The sequence below is a fragment of the Eurytemora carolleeae genome, unplaced genomic scaffold (genome assembly GCF_000591075.1).
Source record: "Eurytemora carolleeae unplaced genomic scaffold, Eaff_2.0 scaffold19, whole genome shotgun sequence".
Lineage (NCBI taxonomy): Eukaryota > Metazoa > Arthropoda > Copepoda > Calanoida > Temoridae > Eurytemora > Eurytemora carolleeae.
This window is the reverse complement of record NW_019396026.1, coordinates 473,083-496,229: the sequence shown is the minus strand read 5'-3', so window position 1 is coordinate 496,229 and position 23,147 is coordinate 473,083. Positions and strand designations below refer to the sequence as shown.

General features: G+C 33.8%; 1 protein-coding gene across 1 annotated transcript; it reads right to left on the bottom strand.

The window, feature by feature from the left end:
* Positions 1-14,903: 14,903 nt before the first annotated feature.
* On the bottom strand, positions 14,904-17,653 carry LOC111715614 (zinc finger protein Pegasus). Its single transcript, XM_023490995.1, has 2 exons — positions 17,443-17,653; positions 14,904-16,653 (listed from the first exon to the last, which is right to left on the bottom strand). The coding sequence occupies exon 2, from the start codon at positions 16,529-16,531 to the stop codon at positions 15,275-15,277; it is 1,257 nt and encodes a 418-aa protein (XP_023346763.1). The 5' UTR covers positions 16,532-16,653; positions 17,443-17,653; the 3' UTR covers positions 14,904-15,274.
* Positions 17,654-23,147: the final 5,494 nt, after the last annotated feature.

Here is a 23,147-nt window from a genome sequence, read left to right as displayed (position 1 = left end):
CCTACTCCTCTGCACTGTTATACAATATACAAACCATGCACCCTCCCTCTCCTCTATTTCCTTTTCGGTACTTATTCCATATTCATATTTTCCTATTTATATACCTCCTCCTTTACCCTTCTTTATATTCACATCTCCTCCCCTTTTACCCTTTTACCTTCTCTACTTTACCTTTTTTCCTACTCACATCTACTCTTCTTTTACCTATCTTCCTATAATTTATATCTTCTCTCCTTTTACTCAATTGATTTTAGATCTACTTTTGTAGTCAGCCCTAGAAATAATATTCATCATCGGCTTGTAGACGGGTGAATACTATACATATACATCCTAGCTCTAATTTGAATTAAGAAACTAGTAAGTTTAGGATCAAAAGATTCAGGCAGAGAAACTTTTAGATAGTTGATAACACTCTCTTTCACAAGTACCTAAAATGATCATCCTAGGTTGATACAGTGTTAGTAAGGGAATAGGATTATTTAGTGTTTATAACACTGCTAACAGGATGGAAATCAAATAAATTGAAAATAGAAACAAAAGTTAAAGAACAAAAAAATCCAAATTGAGCTTTTTAATAAATAAATATATGTATGTATCCTGCAAGACCGTCACCGTCAGAGCAACACACCTGAACATCTAGAGTCAATCAATTGCTTTAAATTTTGAGTCCGTTAAATTCAGAANTCCTCTCTATTTACCCTTCTTTATATTCACATCTCCTCTCAATTTACCCTTCTTGGTATTCACATCTTCTCTCCTTTTACCCTTCTTCCTATTCACATCTTCTCTCCTTTTACCCTTCTTCCTATTCACATCTCCTCTCTATTTACCCTTCTTCCTAATCACATCTCCTCTCTATTTACCCTTCTTCCTAATCACGTCTCCTTTCTATTAACCCTTCTTGGTATTCACATCTCCTCTCTATTTACCCTTCTTGGTATTCACATCTCCTCTCTATTTACCCTTCTTGGTATTCACATATCCTCTCTATTTACCCTTCTTGGTATTCACATATCCTCTCCTTTTACCCTTCTTTATATTCACATCTCCTCTCTATTTACCCTTAACTTGGTATTCACATCTCCTCCCTATTTACCCTTCTTGGTATTCACATCTCCTCTCTATTTACCCTTCTTTATATTCACATCTCCTCTCAATTTACCCTTCTTGGTATTCACATATTCTCTCCTTTTACCCTTCTTCCTATTCACATCTCCTCTCCTTTTACCCTACTTCCTATTCACATCTCCTCTCTATTTACACTTCTTTATATTCACATCACCTCTCCTTTTACCCTTCTTGGTATTCACATATTCTCTCCTTTTACCCTTCTTCCTAATCACATCTCCTCTCTATTTACCCTTCTTCTTATTCACATCTCCTCTCCTTTTACCCTTCTTCCTAATTACATCTCCTCTCTATTTACCCTTCTTGGTATTCACATCTCCTCTCCTTTTACCCTATTTCCTATTCACATCACCTCTCTATTTTCCTTTCTTCCTAATCACATCACCTTTCTATTTACCCTTCTTCCTAATCACATCACCTCTCCTTTAACCGTTCTTTCTATTCATATTTCCTCTGTTTACTCCTTCCTGTTCATCCTTCCCAAATGTTCACTAACTTTTTTTTCTCCATACTTATCTTTATATTTAACTCTAAACTTATCTCCATACTTATCCCTATAATTATCTCTATACTTATCTTTATACTTATATCTTGTTTTTTTTCTTAATTTATATACTTACCACTCTCAACTTTACTTTTTTATATGAATTTCCTACCCCCCTCCCCCACACCACCCTACGCATTACCGCCTCTTCCTACGATCCTGACACTATTACAGACGTTGAAATTTCTAATGAGAACAATCTTTTCACTGTTGATATGGTTTACAGTCATTTATTAATTCATTCATTTCCAGGTTACTCCACTTGTCCATTCTTTCATTTATTTATTCATTCATTTCCAGGTTACTCCACTTGTCCATCCTTTCATTTATTCATCCTTTCATTTCCAGGTTACTCCAATTGTCCATCCTTTCATTTATTTATTCATTCATTTCTAGGTTACTCCACTTGTCCATCCTTTCATTTATTCATTCATTCATTTCCAGGTTACTCCATCCTTTCATTTATTCATTCATTCATCTATAGGTTACTCCACTTGTCCATCCTTTCATTTATTTATTCATTCATTTCCAGGTTACTCCACTTTTCCATCCTTTCATTTATTCATTTATTCATTTCCAGGTTTCTCGACTTGTTCATTCTGTCATTTATTCATTTTATTTATTTATTCATTTATTCATTTATTCATTTATTCATTTATTCATTTATTCATTTATTCATTTATTCATTTATTCATTTATTCATTTATTCATTTATTCATCAATCAGATATTTTGCTTATTCATCCTATTTCTTTATTCAAAAGCATGACTTGCAAATCCTTGATCTACAAAACGAGTTAGATAAACATTATTCCGACATGTTTTGATTTCACTTTTTTAATATTAACAAATTCAAACCTTTTCTTTTCGATATAATCTAAATGTACCAACAACTATTATTGGCATCAATAAATTAAAATTTCTGGTTTTACTATTTACAAACTTTTTATTGCCAAAATTTTAACACAGTGCTTTTATGTACCTAGTGCATTGTGCATGTGTATGTAATTACTATCTTGGAAACCCAGCTCTGTTTGGACCTAATGTTTACCTGTTAAAGTCGAGCTACGAAGCAGAGAGTTTTTACCCAAGCTAAAAACAAATTCGTGTTTCTACTGAACTTTTCAATCACAAGTTGAGGCGAATCAGACATGGGGTGCATGAGCTATGATCGGACAAACAAAAAGAGATCAATACTATATTTGAATAACAATAATATATTTAAACTGTACTTACAAATTCATCTTCTGTTATTTTACATAGATACATAGTTTTTTCTCTTTTTTCTGCTCATTGGCTCGTTACAAAAATATGATCCTTCTAAGATCTTCTTTATGCTTTTACATCTCGATACGCTGGGGACATATTTGATCTCGAGATCATGAAATAAGTTAGAATCCCGCCTCAATCTCATATTTGATCTCGAGATCATGAAATAAGTTAGAATGATGTATCATTTGTCATATTTGGACATAAAACATGGGATTTAGAGGGGGGGGGTCAAATTGACCCCCCCCCAGCGTATTCCGGTTTTCAAGTACCCCAGCAGGGATAGGGTTAAATAAGTTAGAATCCCTCCTCAATCTAATATTTGATCTCGAGATTATTAAATAAGTCAGAATCTCGCCTCAATCTAATATTTGATCTCGAGATCATGAAATAAGTTAGAATCCCGCCTCAATCTAATATTTGATCTCGAGATTATGAAATAAGTTAGAATCCCGCCTCAATCTCATATTTGATCTCGAGATCATTAAATAAGTTAGAATCTCGCCTCAATCTCATATTTGATCTCGAGATCATTAAATAAGTTAGAATCTCGCCTCAATCTCATATTTGATCTCGAGATCATTAAATAAGTTAGAATCTCGCCTCAATCTCATATTTGAAATAAGTTAGAATCTCGCCTCAATCTCATATTTGATCTCGAGATCATGAAATAAGTTAGAATCCCGCCTCAATCTCATATTTGATCTCGAGATCATTAAATAAGTTAGAATCCCGCCTCAATCTCAAAATATCACAATTCAATCCTTTACCATTTATATAAATATTAAAAAAATTTCCTTTCCGATTAAACTTTCTTTCATTATCATAATTCCATTTAAATCTCTCGAAAGGAATAAAGTATTGCATACAAAAGAACTGAGTTCATGTCACAAACTCAGATGTTTTAATCCCTACATCTTTTCAACCAGATATCGTCGACTTCTGATATTTCAAACTAAAAATGTTGTTAGATCAGAAAGTCCAAGTTTACACCATCAAGTTGCAAAGATAAAGGGATTGAAACTTTATGGCAAAAACTCAGTTCCGTTCGTCACTCAAGGTTCATCACTCAAAAAATAATCACTAATAATAAGTTTTGATTTACCAATCTCGTTCAGATAAAATTACAATTTTTTTTAGTTTATTTTATAATCATAAAACTTTTCTACCAATAACAGCTTTAAAAAACTTCTTGAAAACTATTGTTTCAAATTAAGATTATGTCTTATTTTTAATTTAAGTTTTTAATTCATCTCCTAACATTAGATTTGTATTTCTTTTATCCTTCCAGTGTACTCTTTTCAATTCTATGAATAAAAAAGAACTAATCAAGTATCTACTCCTCTATCTAGTCACTATTCAAATAAGAAGTTTTCTGTTTTATTAAAATCTTCAAGATAGAACATACATTTTATATTTTCATTGCAGTTAAGGAAACTCTAGGCGTAGTTTCAGTGACCCTCCGAAAAGCTGGCAATGCCCGATGTACAACGAATGTTTATAATTGGCAAAACTGATTAATTTCAATTGTGTTCAAAATTGACTTGCGCATTTCTACTGCAGGAAATATATAGGAATTATCAGAACTAAAACATGCAATATCGTCCACATTACTGATCAGATGAATGTTTTAAGGGTACCGTTGTGAATCAGGCATTACCATCTTTGCATGGAGGGTCACTGCGCTTACAGTCCCTTTAACCCTACAATTTGTAAACCAATTTTTCTTAATATTTCATGCATTTTTTTTCAACAGGTGCTCGGACCAACTACACTGGTCGGCGTTTATATCAATACAATGAAGACGACTTTTCTATTTAAGTATTTAATTCAACAAGCTTTTTTTCAAATGAAAATTTTAAAAGTAAACAAAAAGAATTGTTTCCATGTTTATGTGTATCCATGCTGATGGAAAGAGTGGCAGAAATCAAAAATTCAAATCGAAAGTCGTCTTCATTGTATTGATATATACGAAGACGACTGCAGATATTATAAAAAATCTCAAATTCTTTGTCGTCGTTAGAATCTCGTAGTTAAATACCTCCCTCTATTTTACCACCCTTCTATCCTACTCAGTCAGATTAAAACTATAGGAAAAAATATTAAATTTCCTCTCTTTATTCATATTTATAAAGTCCAAGCATGTCGGAGAGAGACTTAAATCTGCCTGTAGCTCCCTGTCCCAAGTATATTTAAACTAGAACACGGAGAAACTATTCAATTCTTCTCTTGATTGAAGAACCTTGCCCTAGTTTCAAACAAAGAATGGAAAATCTAGTTAAGTTAATCATTTCCTTAAACCTTGTCCAATACAGCCCCTTACCCTTGGATTACCCTTAAAAATGGGGGCAAGTTAGAATGGGATGGAGGTTTGAAGGTGTTAGAACAGAGAAATGGGAGTTGGAAGGTGCAGTTAGAACAGAAAATTGGATGTTGGAAGCCTGGAAGCCTGGAAGGTGGTTAAAACAGAGAAATGGAAGTTGGAAGGTGCAGTTAGAACAGAGAAATGGAATTCGGTTTGAGAAAACGGGGGTTAGGGCATGGGGATGTTATTTAGTGCAAAGGGGATGATATAGTGCAGATTGGGTTTAGAGTTGGAAAGGGGTTATAGGTATAATGGTGAAGTTTGGAGGCGGTTAGGGCACGAGGGTAATGGAGGTTGAAAGGGGATTAGGGCAGGGGGAATGGAGGTTGGAAGGGGGTTAGGGCAGGGGAATGGAGGTTGGAAGGGGGTTANATCTTCTCTTTGTACGATATAAAACAAAAACAGTTGCGTATTTAATAACATTCTTTTGCGAGAGAAAGGGGTTGGGCCAGTTGGGATGGAGATTCAAGGGAAACTTAGAAAATGGATTTAAAATCAAAACGAAACTTCAAAAAATAATCTTTTGAAAAATTGTCATAAGTACATTAAATTGTATTATATTTTTAAGTTACAGGGTGTCCCACGAAATATTAGAATTGATTTAATCCAAGTTTTCACACTGTGCACTGCTCTGCACAGTGCACAGTGCACAAACTAAATAAAGATCATTCCTAACCGTAAGAGTAGATCTGCAACCAACAACGATTCACAACTCTAAAGTTGCATAGGACCTTTGCCCTGAGTTTAGATATTTAAATAGATATATTTCAGTTAAAATCACAATAAATAAATTTTAAATTTTATAATTTAAAAATAATTGCAAAATAATTGATTACTAGCTGCCATCCAATTTTATTTTTGGAAATTAATAAGCAACAAGTAGTAACATAATTTTGTTAGTTTTAGACATGACGTTTTCGAGTCTGAAAGGCGTTGGTCTTAAGGTTCTGTTTTGATGGAGTAATTTTTCTAAAATTCCTATAATTTATTGCGTCAAAACTTGCATATTTTAAACCACAATGAACTGCAGATCCTGCAGATCTGCTTCGTAACATATTATAAAACAACTTCAGGCTTAAACAAATTGTAAACAAAATTGTACAAATTGTATATTTAGGAAACCATTTTGCACAGATCTATAAACAACTCTGGGAACGGAATTATGCCAAGTTACATAGTTTAAATAATAGGATTCAGGAGGAAGTATAACATTTGAAAAATTTGATTGGTCGGATCTAGTTCAAATTCTAGTTTGATTTTTTTTGGTTCAAGGTCCAATCCTCGCCCGAGAATTATAAACTCACCCACCCCCCCCAAAAAAAATCATTTTAAAATGATGACCTGAGGTCGGGTTGAGAAAATTTATAGGGGGCCGAGCGCTGTTGCCATAACTGGCTAGAGTACCGAATGATGCAGCTAGGACATGATGGACAAAAAGCGCCGCGGCTAGGATTGACTATATATCAGAAATCTGAAACCAGTCCTAGTTCCGGTTCCAGCTCTAGTTCTAGTTCTAGCTCTAGTTCTAGTTCTAGTTCTAGTTCTAGTTCTAGTTCTAGTTCTAGTTCTAGTTCTAGTTCTAGTATTCTAGTTCTAGTTCTAGCTCTAGTTCTAATTCTAGTTCTAGTTCTAGTTCTAGTTCTAGATCTAATTCTAGTTCTAGTTCTAGTTCTCTAGTTCTAGTTCTAGTTCTAGATCTAGTTCTGTTCTAGATCTAGTTCTAGTTCTAGATCTAGTTCTAATTCTAGATCTAGTTCTAGTTCTAGTCTGGTTCTAGTTCTAGTTCTAGTTCTACTTCTAGTTCTAGTTCTAGTTCTAGTTCTCGTTCTAGTTCTAGTTCTAGTTCTAGTTCTAGTTCTAGTTTTCTAGTTCTAGTTCTAGTTCTAGTTCTAGTTCTAGCTCTAGTTCTAGTTCTAATTCTAGTTATAGTTCTAGTTCTAGTTCTAGATCTTGTAGTTCTAATTCTAATTCTAGTTCTAGTTCTAGTTCTAGTTCTAGTTCTAGTTCTAGTTCTAGTTCTAGTTCTAGTTCTAGTTCATGTGCATTGGTTAAGTTTTCAAATCCTTGTTCTCTTGAAGGTAATGAAACCGTGTCAAGATATGATCTCTGGTCTCTCCTGTTGAAGTGAGAGCAAGGGGGGGGGGGGTGGTGGGGGTTCTGGTAGGATTACAAAAATTCCAAATATTTAAATCTCAGAAGATGGATTCTGGAATATGTCAAAACAGATCTTTAAAATCCATTTAATTTTCCGTGTTTGCCTTGAAGGGACATGAGACAAGCCCCCCCCCTCCTCCTCCTTCTGCTTCTTATCCTACCCCTTTACTTCCCTCATAATATTTCCTCTTCTTAGACCTTCACTTCTTATCTCAGAGCTGAAAGTTTTTTATCCTCATCTTTTTCTGCTCCAGACACACAATTTCAATGATCTTTGCCGTTTTAGAAATTTGTATTATATTTTTAACGATGATTCTCTCTTTCTCTCTGCCTACAAAAGGAGCAAAAGAGGAGGAGAAGTAAGCTTTGTTCTCCTCCTACTCTGAAATTTATTGTTTTCCTTTTTTCTTGTTTATCATTTTTTTTCTTAATAATCAGTTTCGATGTTTTTGCTTGTTGCAAAAATATTGTTCCGATGTATCTATCATATTTTATATTTATTAAGTATCTAAATGAACCCTAGAAAAGCTGCTGTATTAAATCGTGTACCCGGATATATAACCCTGAGTCTAAAACTTGAATTGAACCGGGTTCCAAAGACAAGGAATGTTGGAACGTTAATCAATTATCTAGCGCGATCATTAATGTGAAACTTACATTTTTAGTCCAGTGATAACAAAGCTCCTTCTGGGTCAATGCCCTAGTTTAAAGGGTCTGCACCAGCTGAAAGAAAACCCCCCGGTCAGGGTTGGAAAGTGTCCTGCGCGTTGCGTCACAGGGTTCACTCGTCACACTCTCCGAACCCTCGGGAGAAACGAAACCTTTATCCGTCCGTACACCAGATATTGATAACCCGGGAGTAAACAGTTGGCCAGCTCATACCCGCACTCAACTCATTCTTATTCTCGAGTAGAGAATAAGGAGAATACGGAAACTAAATCTGACCCAGATGCTCTAGGTCGAATATACAGTATAGGCGCTCATACTAAACACACTTTCTAGGCTGAAACGCGCAACCGAATGGGGGCATGGCGCGCGGTCTCCTCTCATTAGCGAGGCGCCGTAGTGTTGCACATCACAATGAAAGGGAGGTGGTTGAAAGGGTTGTAAGGGTAAAAACTATTAAGAACGGATCAAAATGGAGATATATGGATACTGAACATTTAATTGGGGAAGGAAAATGACGAGGAGAAAGCACAAAGTGGATTTGGATNGGGATGAAAAATATGTAAAATTAAAAATAAACAACGGATATCGGAGAGCTGCCTATAACAGAGAAAAGGAAAAGGAAAAAGAAAAGAAAGGAAACGGAAGAACTTGAAACCTATTCAATATTATTGAACATATAGTAAGAAGAATAAAATAGAGTAACACTAATAGTAACAAATATTTAATCTTCAAGAAAGTAACTGACAAAAAATACACTTCAGTAAGCTATATTTTAAAAAAAGCTCTTGGACATTTTGTACCTTTGTACATTATGTAACTTTGGACATTCAGTGAAGGTATTGAGTCTTTGTCACAAGCTATTATTTTCTAATCCCAATTGCTTTGCAACCTGATGGTTTAAACCTTTGATATTAAAAATTAGATTATTTGATCTAAGGGTTATGAATTTGTGTTGAAATTTGAAAAATCAGAGTTTGAGGCAAAGAATCAATTCTTTTGGACATTTTTATCTTGGACTTTCTGTCAGAGGCGGATACAGGGGGTATTTTCTGTTATCTTGGGTCTTTTGTAATTGGGCCATTTAAAAAGAAAGAAAGAAAGAAAGAAAAAAAGAAAGAAAGAAAGAAAAAAGAAAGAAAGACAGATAGCTAGTTAGATAGCTAAAGATAGAAAGATAGATAGATATAGAAAGTATATGTTCTAAATACCAGCGTGGGATAATTGCAGGGAATTCTCCGGTAGGTTCAACCTGTATTTATGTAATACTGTGCAGCAAATGTCGCTTCATTTCGTTTCTTCCATTTTCTTTTATTTTGTTTCATTTTGTTTCATTTTGTTTCATTTTTGTTTTGCTTTTAACCGTTTCCTTCGCTCTTCGACATTTCCATCTTGTTTTTTTCCATTATTTTTGCTTGTTCAATGAAACTGGTGTTTAAAATAAGTTAAATAGACTTTATACAATGGCGTACACAGAAATAAATCCAAATATGCGTGAAGCGCAAATTTGTTTGTTCCCCCCCCCCCCCTAGGAGCTCCTAGGGGAAGGCAACATTTGAACTGTAAATTCAAAACATTTAGCTTCTTGAATACTTAAAGGTACATATACAGTCCAATTACCTTGCAAGTTCTACTTTATCTCTCCTTCAAACAAAACTAGCAGAAAAACAAACAACAACCTAACTTTTTTATGATCTTCACTCTTCAGTTTCAGATTTGAAAAGTGTTTTAGCTCTGAGTTCTAGGGGGGCACTGCCTCCCTTGTCCCCCCTGTGTACGCCCTTGGCTTTATACATTTATATAATGTTAACAATTGGTATTATTACTCTACTCAAATTTTCTGTAAATTCAAACTAAAATAAAATCCGTTTCAGTTTAACCCAAAGTCATTTTATTGTGAAGGAATAGATAAATCTCATACACTAAATTATTTATATTTACTTGATTAGATTTACTATCTTCATTTTTTTTAATGTTTAATTTTTTATGAACTAAAAAACAGAAACAATTTTGCGGATTTGAACAACAATGGCGACATATTTTTTCCAAACATTTATTTACGAAGAATAGTAATTCAAAGAAACACGCGGAACATTTTTCTGTCATTCTTGCAACGTTTCCATCAGCTTACTTTGTTCCTTTCATTTCTAAATCTTATTCCAATTTAAAACTAAAATATTCAAATCTCTTTAAATCTTTATTTGCTCCATTGTGCACCTACACAATCTTCAATCTTATTTAGCTAATTTATCTAATTTATCTTATTTATTCATTTATCTAATTTATCTTATTTACCTTATTTATCTAATTTATCTTATTTATCTTATTTATCTAATTTATCTTATTTACCTTATTTATCTAATTTATCTTATTTATCTTATTTCTCTTATTTATCGCGAACTTGTCTGACCAAAAACCTTGTTAAATGATTCTTGTTTTACAACTCAGGGTTTGGTTTAAATCTTGCGCCTCCAGGTGTAACACTAAGCAGCCTCGAGCTGTAATTGTAAAATCTAATATTTATAATCCTTCTGTTGATACTATCTTTCGTAGATTTATATATTTGGCTCCTCTGTTGTTGGGTTCGTTGTATAATCATTTTTTTGTTTTCAATAAACGCCTAAACGATCGAACCGATAGATCTCCTGGTAATGGTATTCAATTCAAGAAATATCCTTTCAAATACTCTTTTCTGAAGTTTTTGAAATCTTCTTAGTTCTGTGTTTTTTAATGTTCTATAAATTGAAAATTTTCTGTTGCAAAAGAGGAGGCCCTTATCTTGAAGAAACTAAATAACGTATGAAAATACAATGAAGACGTACAGTGACGAGGCAGTTTAAAACAAAATTTGAGTTAGCTGCAACTTTTGAAAGAGTTTTTTTTAAATTGTGTGACATACATACATCCTTCCTTATATCTCGTCATATCTCTACATCTACTTTGTATATTTGTCTGTCTGTCTGTTTGTGTCCAATAAACTTCAAACGGCTGAACCGATCAAGCACAAAATTTTTAAGGCAAATCACATGACCCCAGGGAATGTTTAGATAATCAGAATTGAAAAAATTACCATAAAATATTTTTCTATTTTGCAAAATCCACGAGAAAAAAAATGCTTAAATAAAGCAATGATTAAAATTTAAAATCGAAGATGTGTACGAAGTGCTCTGAAAGCCTTGGATATCGCAAATTATTCCAATTTCATTTTGTTTTTCTGAATTTCTAGTCCTTCCGATATTTATGACTTCAAGTATCATTAATTTTATTATTGTGTAATTTTTATTTCCCCGCTTAATTACCAGGTTTTTGTTCTTGCGTATCAAGTTTTAACTAGCTGAAAGGCCCGGCTTTGCCCGTGGAAAAAAAAAATTGAAAAAAAAATCTAATTTTTTAGCATTCAACACCCCCTGGCTACCCATGAGTGTCCACAAGCCAATGTCTTGTTTTATTATATAGAATACACAAATTATAATTTCTGCTAATTTTTAATTTTCTATTTTAATCTTCTCTTTCACTTTGTTCTGTTTATTGAACTTTCTTGATTCTCAATTCTCTTAATTCTTTCACAAAATTTCTGAATTTTTTGCACTTTTTTTGCATATTTTTTTATTATATTTTACTTTTAACATAATGTTTTCTAATGCCCTGGGTCCTAATCTTGAATAAAAATTAATTGAAAAGTTTCGAAATTACAAATGAAGGTTAATGTTTCCGAGTTCTATACAATCTCTGGACTGTCATGTTCTTCAATTTTTTTATTCCATTTTAATTTTGATTTGTCCTGTTTTTGCATCATTAGTTTAAACTTACACGATTTTATATTTTTACAATCCCATCTCGTTCCGCTCATCATTAACCCCTGCATGCCCCCTTTCCCTCAGATCATTTCACTTTCTCTCTTGTTCACACAACCGCATAACTTCTGACCATCCATCTTAACATTTTGCCCTTTCACCCTAAATCCTTTCCCTTACTATACACCAGCTTCCAGCCCTTCTACTCCAATTCCTTCATCCTACTCCTAGTCCTTCATTCTACTCCTAGTCCTTCATTCTACTCCTAGTCCTTCATCCTACTCCTTGCTCTTCATCCTACTCTTAGTACTTCATCCTACTCCAAGGTTTTCATCCTACTCCTGGTCCTATATTCTACTCTTAGTCCTTCATCCTACTCCTTGTTCTTTATTCTGCTCCTAGTCTTTCATTTTATTCCTAGCCTTTCGCCCTACTCTTAGTCCTTTATCCTACTACTAGTCCTTCATCCTACTCCTAGTCATTCATCCTACTCCTAGTCCTTCATCCTACTCCTAGTCCTTTATCCTACTCCTAGTCCTTTATCCTACTCCTAATCCTTAATCCTACTCCTAGTCCTTAATCCTACTCCTAATCTTTCATCCTACTTCTAATCCTTCATCCTACTCATCTAGTCCTTCATTCTACTCCTAGTCCTTCATCCTACCCGTATTTCTTCATCTTACTTCTACTTCTTCATCCTACTCCTAGGCCTTCATCCAACTCCTATTCCTTCATTCTACTCCTGGTCCTTCATCCTTCTCCTAGTCCATCATCCTACTCCAAGTGCTTCATCTTTCTCCTAGTCCTTCACCCTCTCCTAGTCCTTCATTCGACTCCTAGTCCTTCCTACTCCTAGTTCTTCATCCTACTAGTCATTCATCCAATACCAAGTCCTTTATCCTTTCCTATTCCTAAAACTTAACTCAATTTAAATTTTAATTTATCCGGATTATTTAAGAGGCCGGCGCACAAAATGCTTTTTAGCCTTTATTTAAGGCTCAATTTTTATGGGGAACCCTGTATATGTGTTACTCCTTGAACCTTGTTTAGTATATTCACATTTATATTCAGATATCTTGCCAAGATCCTTCAGAATAATTCTCAATAAAATATTATGATGTATGCATGTAGATTGTAGATAGTATACATTTAACTATTTATCTTCATTAGTTATTCATATACTTATTTTTACCTAATCTCTGCAATTTCTCCAATATATAATCGTTTTCTCTTCGTTTCCTTTAAATTAAAAACTGGGCAACATACTTCTCTTAAACAAATGTCGGATTCAAGAAACAACAATAAACCTCAAACTTTAAAGGAATTGTCAGCTTAATTTTTAATAACACTCTTAATTAGGTTGTTCTTATTAGTAATATTTGTTTGTGTTTTTGTACAAGACAATATACATATAAGTGTTTTTTGGACTGTTACTTATTTTTGTTCAATTGAGGTTAAATTCAAACCAATTTCAATTGAATTTCTTGAACAGCAAAATAAGTAAAAATGAAACATTTCGATAACTAGGTTAAAACTTCACGATTACCAGATTAAAACTTTACGATTACTAAAACTTCTCCATTACTAGATTAAAACTTTCCGATAACTAGGTTAAAACTTCTTGAAAATATATTAAAACTTCTTGATAACTAGATTTAAACTTCTCGATAACTAGATTAAAACTTCTTTCTAACCAGATTTAAACATTTCGATATTCGCTAACTATATCAAAACTTCTCGATAAATAGATTTTAACTTTTTCGATAACTAGATTAAAACTTCTCGATAACTAGGTTAAAACTTTTCTATAACTAGAGTAAACCTTCTTGATAACTAGATTTAAACTTTTCGATATTCGCTAACTATATTAAAACTTCTTGATAACTATGTCAAACTTGTTTACAGTTAGCCTCATAGATCTCCGTAATTAGCCTATATTCTAAATAATTATAGTTTAAACCTACTTTTAAAAAGTCTTAAACTGTTCAACAATTAAAATGAAAATACTCGATAGTTAGGATAAAACTACTCGTATTTATGATGAAACTACTCGTATTTATGATGAAACTACTCGTAATTATAATGAAACTACTCGTAATTATAATGAAACTACTCGATAACTAGAATGAAAATACTCGATAATTAGGATGAAACTACTCATATTTATGATGAAACTACTCGTATTTATGATGAAACTACTCGTAATTATAATGAAACTACTCGTAATTATAATGAAACTACTCGATAATTAGAATGAAAATACTCGATAATTAGGATGAAACTACTCATATTTATGATGAAACTACTTGTAATTATGATGAAACTATACTCGATAATTAGGATGAAACTACTCGATAATTAGAATAAAAATACTCGATAATTAGGATGAAACTACTCGATAATTAAAATAAAAATACTCGATAATTAGGATGAAACTACCCGTATCTATGATGAAACTAATCGTAATTATAATGAAACTACTCGATAATTGGGATGAAAATACTCGTTATTTAGGATGAAACTTCTCATGACTATAGGATGAAACTACTCGTAATTAGATTACACGATAATTAATATGAAACTACTCAATAATAAGAATGAAACTATAAATTGGTAATCAGATTATAATTTGACTGAACTTTACTTGATAATCATTATAAAACTACTTGGTTAATGGACTGAACTAAACTCGATTAAGTCCTCGTGTGCAAACATCGATTCAATTTAAAAATAGTATTAGTAACACTCATTAGTTAAATGTTTTCTACTCTGCCAGGTTATTGTTACGATCGATTAAAAATGAATAGAAAGTTTCTTTTCAATCAACATCTATTGAAAACATTCTTTAGTCCTAGCTTTATAAATAGATAACTTCAAAATAATATTAAAGACTATGATTTTAGGGCGCTTCGCCCATCTTCTATTTCAACTTTTAATTGTGGCGCTATCTGTGAGCATCTTCTCTTTGTACGATATAAAACAAAAACAGTTGCGTATTTAATAACATTCTTTTGCGCGTTTTCAAAATTTTACAATAAAAAACTTTTGGACACAAATTTTTGTAATTACATATAAAATATATAAAGTATATAAAAATAAGTTTGTCTGAAAACTAGATTGTGAAACGTGTATTGTGTCCTAGGGACTATATCTACAATAAATAATAAAGTATGCATAACTGAGAAATAACTTGCAGTCGGTAGGCTTCAGTAGAATTCAGACCCTGAGCATATTCTTTGACTGTATACCCAGGGTGTCTGATGACTCGAAATAGCAATTATATCTAAGCGGTTTAAAGACGGAGAACAGCTCCGCTTAATATTCTTGGTTAATTAAAGTATGGCAAAACTGGTGGCTACTGATGTGCTACACTAAAGAGGTGGGTGTTAAAATCGTAGAGATCACTTGAAATATGTCCGCAGGAGTTGCAACGCCAGGGATTGGATTCGGAGTGGAACCCTCGGTGGAGAAAGTACAAGGTTTGGTTGGGATACACAATGTTACAGTGGTTACAAGTGAACCCGCTCCCTGAGCTAACCGGAACGCTCGCCGGCTGGGAGAAGGCTGGAGACGGTGAACCGTCCCTGAGTTTTATCTTCTTACTGGGTTTAGCGCTGGGAGACTCCGGGCGGGGAGATCTGGGTCCTGGAGAGAATCGTTTTGAAGGCAAGGGAGAAGTTAGAACGGGTTTACGTATACTGAGATCTTCCACCTGTGGATCATCTTCTTCAAGATGGAAAAATCCTTCCGGTTTCAACGGGAAGAGAGATCGCTCCGGGGACTCGCTGCTAGTTGGAGTGTGGGCAGGAGAAGGAGAGATACTCTGAGGAGAGGATTGACCAGACTCATACATATCTATATTGGAGCAGGACGGTTCAGATTCGTCCTGATATCCGGACCTAAGAGAGGCCTCCAAAACCGAATACTTTGCCCCGACCTGGTTCCTGGTTTCTTCAAAGCACTGGGTTGGATTCTCAAGGTCGATTTTGTGCACTATCTTGAGATGCTGACGAACTGCTGCCAGACTTGGAGAAACTCCTCCGCACAGTTTACACGTTCTCTCTCCAGGTCCTGAGGACGGAGAAATGTGTTCGTTCTGAAAATGTGCGTTCATAGCAATCTGTCGTTGGAACCTCTTTTTACATGCTGGACACATGAAGGCCAGAGGTTTCGTCTTCTCCTTCTTCACCTTAATATTCTGGGCCGGTGTGAGATGTTTGACACCATTTTCTCCAGTTTTCTGTCTCAGCTGATGGATCAAGGAGGAATAGAAAGTTGACTGTGAGCTTGAAAGACTGTTTGAACCATCAGGTTTGCACTTGTTATCATCTGGTTTACTACTTTTTGTAATATGAGGGGGAATATCAGACTTTACTCTTATTGTATTTTGATAAGCAATAGGGGCGTTAAGAGTGGCAGTGAGTAAAGGAGTGAGGTTGGAGGAGGTTGGGGGAGGAGAGGAGGGAGAATCACTCCTAGCAGGAGGAGTGTTGGTTCGGATTGTCAGGGGGGATTTTCGGAATAGATAGGATTCGGAGCAACCATGCCTCCTTTCCTCATATCCTCGGCTTGACTCATCCAGGTCTTCATGCTGATGGGGTTCTCCTCTCATAGCAATCAGCTGATCATCAGCTGATTAGTTGGTTCACGACCAAACTCTCTCCGCTCCACAAACCAACTGCGCGCACTCTCTCTCTCTTGAATTCCTCAGTTCAGATACATAGTCCATAAATTCTAAAAATCAAATAAGTCTCAAATAGGAAAATTTTCAAAGTTTAATGAAAAAAATATGCTCAAAAAATGCAAGAAAAGATCTCGTCTTGGTTTTATATTTTAATTTAAGTATTCTAAATCAATATAAACAAACATTGTATTTTCGGTTCGTCTTTTTTTAAGACCTACGTTTCTTTTAGAAAGAGTTTATAATTAGATAGATAAATGGTATGTTAGGTTCTTAAATAAATAAAAATAAACGTTAAAGATTAAGCCAGAATAAAAGACAAGAATGTATAACATAAAGGAATCGAGTTTTTGCCACACACTCTGATTTTCTAATTTCAATTTCGTTGCAACCCGATGTCGTAGACCTTTAATATTTCAAATTATGAATGCTATTAGATCAAATGATGTAAGTTTGAAATATCAAAGGTTTAAATCATAAGGTTGCAAAGATATAGATTTTACAGTGACTGAATTTGTGACAAAGACTCAATTCCTTACTGACTTATTACTCGTACTAAAAATAATAGTGAGTAAGCCATATTGGATTGTTTAGCTTAAAACCAAAACAACTGTAGGAATTTTACTGTCGTCTGCATAGTATTCAAATGCATATGTGTTAAATTTGAAGAATTTAAGAACAAATTTTCATAAAAAAAAACATTTTAAATCTTTAAGCATGGTGCTAAATTTTAATCAAGCAACTACCGTCTTGGCTTTCAAACAAACGAAAAAACATTTAAAGTATCTATTTTCACGTTTCTGAGCGAAAACTAGAAATTAAAATAAAATATTGAGGATTACCTAAAAATATCGTAGTAAATGTTTGTAAAGAGTAAATGTTACAGAAAAGAGACCAATTCCATCTTGAGACTAGAATATATTCAAGTTTCTCCAGGCACAGCTTTCCAAGCGGATAGTTCCGCGTCCTTCCACTCTGGAGATTTCAACTAGAGTGAGAACTAAGAGAATCGAGAACGGACTCGCTCACTCCCTCTGTTCCTGGCGTGTCTGGCCTATTTTCTCCGATTTTCACTGACCCTGCTCGAACGGAAACGAGCGGGCCGCCGCGTTCTTCTCTATATATGTATGTAGGGATCAGAGAGGAATAACAGGGTCATATATTTATATTTATTTCTTAGATCAGGACACTTTTCCTAAACCAGCTAGATCGAGGGTTACTCCAGGATCTAACCTAACCTAATAAACATTATATCTAACCTTCCTATTATATTTGCCATTAGAGATTTACTAAACCTTAATTTACAGTATAACTGATTGAACCTTGTTTCAAATATTCAAGCTAATTGTAAATACAATACGTTATACATTTATTTAAGTTAAGACAGTTTTAATATTCATAAAGTATATATAGGATAGATAAATATGATTAGATTAATATATATAACTAACGATGAAAAAACTGAGGTTTTAAAGGATAGATAAATATGATTAGATTAATATATATAACTAACGATGAAAAAACTGAGGTTTTAAAATGTTATTGCATAGATTTTTAGGTTTTACAAATTTCTCTTCAACAAAGAAAAACTGATTAAATTCAAATTTTTGTATCCCTGTTTCTTTACAACCTGATGGTGTTTACCTTAATAAATTTGAAATATCAAAGATCTAAACGGTTTCTTAGTTGCACAAATATAGGATTTAACAAATTAGAGTTTGTGGCAAGTAATTATTTATTTTCCTAGCTCTTGCGATCCATGAGTGTCAAAATTATAAAGTATCTAAATTTAAGAGTAAATACTACCCTCACATCAGTCTAAACCACAACTTAATAGTAAATACAAAAAGTTATATCATTCTTTTTATTTTTATTATAAAATATAAATACTATTTAAGGATATCAGAAAATATAAAGAAATTGAGTATTTGCCACAAACTCAAGTTCGTTAATCCTGATATACTTGCAACCTGACAGTGTGAACTTAGATTCTTGATCAAGCAGAATTCATAGTTTGAAATATTTCAAGTCTACAACATTGGGTTGCAAAGATATAGGGTTTAGAAAATCCGAGTTTGTGGCAAAGACTCAATTCCTCTCTAGTTCTGATGATTGACTGTTGGAAGGATAGCTAGCTAGTGAAAGGGTGTTTAGATGAATGAACGGATGACGAGGATGGCAGGATGATTTTCCAGAATAGAACTGTAGATCCTGTATCTCTGGTTCCGTTCCATAAACTCACCAACCCGGATCAAAACCCGCCCAATGCTGTATCCTAAACCTACCCTGAGCCTTGCAATCATTGATTCTTCATATTAACTTACCATGATTCCTTACTAATTAAAAATTATGTGTCCTTGCTCTGTGTCCAAATAATAATGAATCCTAGATTCTAACCTACTATAAGTCTGTCTTAACCCTAAACTATATGTCCTAAACCTAACCTGAGTCTGACCTAACCCTAACCCATGTGTCCTAATTCTACCCTAAGTCTAAGCTAATCATTAATCATAAATCCTAATCTACCTAGAGTTTGACCTAACCCTAAACCTTGTGCCCTAAACCTGTACCCTGAGTCTAAATAATCGTGAATCCTAGAATCTAACCTACCCTGAGTCTGTACTAACCTTAAACCATTTGTCCTAAACCTACCCTTTGTCTGACCTAACCCTGAACTATGTGTTCTGATTTGACCCTAAGTCTCAGTTAATCATGAATAATGAATACAAACCTATCCCAAGTCTGACCTTATCCTAAACCATGTGTCCTATAAACCTGCCCTGAGATGACCTAACCCTAAACCAAACCCTAAACTATGTGTCCTAAAACAACCATGAGTCTCAGCTAGCTAATTATGAATCCTGTAAGTTAACCTTCCCTGAGTCTGACATACTCCTAAACCATTTGTACTCAACATACCCTGAGTCTCATGAATCATATCTTCAATCCTAAACTATTTGACCTATTTTGTATTCTACTCCTTATAGTAGGACTAGTCTTGTATTCTGTATTCTACCCTTAGCATAACTAGTATTGTATTCTGTATTCTACTCCTTATAATAGGACTAGTCTTGTATTCTGTATTCTACCCTTAGCATAACTAGTATTGTATTCTGTATCCTACTTCTCATAGAACTAGTCTTGTATTCTGTATTCTACCCTTAGCATAACTAGTATTGTATTCTGTATTCTACTTATCATAGAACTAGTCTTGTATTCTGTATTCTACTCCTTATAGTAGGACTAGTCTTGTATCCTGTATTCTACCCTTAGCATAACTAGTATTGTATTCTGTATCCTACTCCTCATAGAGCTAGTCTTGTATTCTTTATCCTACTCCTCATAGAACTAGTCTTGTACTCTGTACTCTTTTCTGTGTCTGTATCCAGTATCCTGTATCCAGTATCCAGTATCATGTGTCCTATATCAAATTCTGGTATCCTGAGCATTTAACATTCATTTAAGTTTTATCCCTCCTGGTAATCTGATCCAAACCTTCAAATTTGACAGATAATCTGAATAAACCAGAATTGTGTTAATTGTTACTAATCTAGACTCAACCTTGGCATCTCTAATCTACGATGGTCCCGGAGCCCACTAATCAAGGGATTCTATAATTTCTAAATTATTTGGGCCCTAGAATCTCATCTCATCGTAAACTTTTAACTAAACACTTGCGGGCCCCTATCTCTAATTTTCTGATTCACATGTCTTTGCAACCTGATGGTGAAAACATTTTTCATTTTCAACTTTGACTTAATACTACAACTTTTATACCAAATCTGGCATATGCCCGTTTTGGTATAATTTCGACACAGTTTTATGTCAATTTCTCGACACAGGAACATCAGATAGATGTCTTCTATGGTATCGTTCAAAAGCTGAGAACCTCAGCTTTCATCCTATACCCCCTTTCATTTTTCCTTTACTGCCCCTTTAAGATATATTTTAATTCATACAACATAGGGTTGCAAGGATATAAAGATTCGAAAATTGTTTGAGGTTCAGTTCATTTTATACTTAAGGGCTTTTGATTCAAGGGTGTAATGCAAGGAAAGTTAATTGCGGTCGTGTATACTCTGCGTACATATTGAAACCAGTTCTCTTTGGGCGGAATTTGTAAACAATAATAGATGCATCAGTGTTCGTTTAGTATTCGAGGAGGTTAATAGCTTTAAATTTGATAATTTTGATAATTTACATAATAGTTTTTATGACCAGAATATTTCATTGATTTTTTTTGTGAAAGATGGATCCCATGTCAGGCTGTAACATTCGTCTTGTGTTTACATTACCGCCCAGAGACAGTACACTGCAGTACAAAAGATGCGTACACTTCTGAAATAACTTTCCTTGCATTACATCCTTGCCTTGATTAATCTCTAATCTGAATTTAATTTTCCAAACATACTATTTGTATTTCACACGGGAAAACGTCTGATATATAATATCTATGCTTACTTCACTTACTGAGACTTACTTTCTAGATATTTTGATAGGTTGCGTGATTTATTTTAGATTGATGTTGCGAGATTAAGGATCTGTAAATGAAGAAACAAATTATATCAGAAATATTAGAATTTACATCTAAAAAACGTACATACACTATAAAGCGAACTCTTTCCCCCCCCCCCCCCTGTTCTCCCAAATATTCTTTAAAAAATGTTAGAAAAATAAAAATGTTCAAATCTTACTATCATCACCTTAAAATAATATGTTTTAAATACATTTTTTGTGAATACACGTAACATTCTTTAGCCGCAGCGCTCGGTCCTCTATTCAGCACTATCCGTGGTTATAGATCCAGAAATATTGGGTAACAATTATTTTTAGATATTCCATTGTGAAAGTAAGCAGTGTATATATTAGGCATATACGAAACAGAGTAAAAATAACAACAAATTGAAAATAAATCGCAGCTTTTAAAGCCAAGATTTGATTTAAGGATAAGAACCTACTTTTTGATTTAAAGATATAAAACTTAAAAACAACCTTTTAAAATTCCACCTAGCCGAGAGAAGGAAGACCAGCACATCATTTTTTCGTCTGATCACAAATGACGTCAAAATTCACCATTTTTTTTTGGTCAGAACACACCCATTTTTCATCCTGCATTGTTAAATTTTTTAAAAAGTTTTATCTTCATAATGTTGTTTATAATGGTTTTAAATATTTTGCTCTGTTTTTTTTTATAAATAAGAAATGTATAAAGGTAAAAATTCAAGGACATTTTTATTTTATAAACCCTCAAGCAAATAAAAAGCAATTGCTATGTTCCCTACTCTAAATATGTTGATGTTAAAACTCCCGGACACCTAAAATTTAGAAGTTAAATAATAAGCATAAGGAAGTGTGTGGTCGGGACTAAATAAAGGTGAGGCACACATGTTTTCCATTCTTTGACAAATTGGGCTTAAATATTGCTTTATTTTTCAAACAAAATCAACCCATATTGAATAACACGACGTTGCCTAGATTTTAATAAAAAGTTTTGTAAGGCCCAAAAAAATACATTTGAAAGCACAGAAGCAACGCCCGAACGAAAAAGGTGTGGACAGAGTTGTTTTGTCATTTGTGGTGCGGACGAAAAGATGGTGTGGTGCGGACAAAAAGATGGTGTGGTGCGGAAGAAAAGATGGTTGTGGTGCGGACGAAAAGATGGTGTGGTGTGCCTTCCCTCGCTCCCTAGTCTGTTTGTATTTAGCAACAAAAAAGTTGAAATGAAATTTTCACTAAAGTTATAAATATTAAAGAAAGGAGTTGAGTCTTTTCAACACACTCAAATTTTCTAATCCCTATATCTGTCCAACCTTAGACATTTCAAACTTAGATTATTTGATCTAACAGAATTTATAGTTTGAAATATATAAGGTCTAAGAGATATTAGGATTAGAACATCAGAGTTTGTGGCAAAAACTTAATTCCTTTAAAGCAAAATCATATATTACAACAAAAAAATTACAAAAAAATGCGATGGTGTTATTTTGCAAAATTATCCGAACTAGTTGGGTGGATAAGGGAGGGGGGGGGGGTGGATTCTACGACTTTCATTGAGATACGGGGAGTGGATACATGTTAGTATTCCGACTTTTTAAGAGCTATTGAAGGCCCCAAATTTAAATAGTTTGATGTGCTGGACGGTTAAAAATTGCAAAGTACATAAGAAAAATGTTTTTTTTAAATATATATTTTAAATATTAGAAATAATGCATATAATGCTTATACCTCCATTTTCAAGGGATTCTCTCATATTTCAAATTATTAAAAAATGTTCTGAACTATTTCTATTCTTTTTTATTCTTACCACCCTTTCGACCGTCCTGTGTCCTGATAAATAATTAAACATAGATAGCTTATGTACGCAAAATCACCAAGAATTGTACAGTCCGCGAACTCATACTTCTAGGGGTAAAAAGTGATAAGCTGGGTGGTTTGGTGTTTTAATGGATTTCATAATTATTAAACCTATCAGGAGTGAATTTTATTTTGAGAATATAAAATTATTTCACTGAGCAATATATCATATTGACGAGAACTGAAGAAGGAC

Bases quoted from the DNA above. Each gene is read 5' to 3' on its own strand.
- LOC111715614 (XM_023490995.1), bottom strand. From the start codon at position 16,531: ATGAGAGGAGAACCCCATCAGCATGAAGACCTGGATGAGTCAAGCCGA.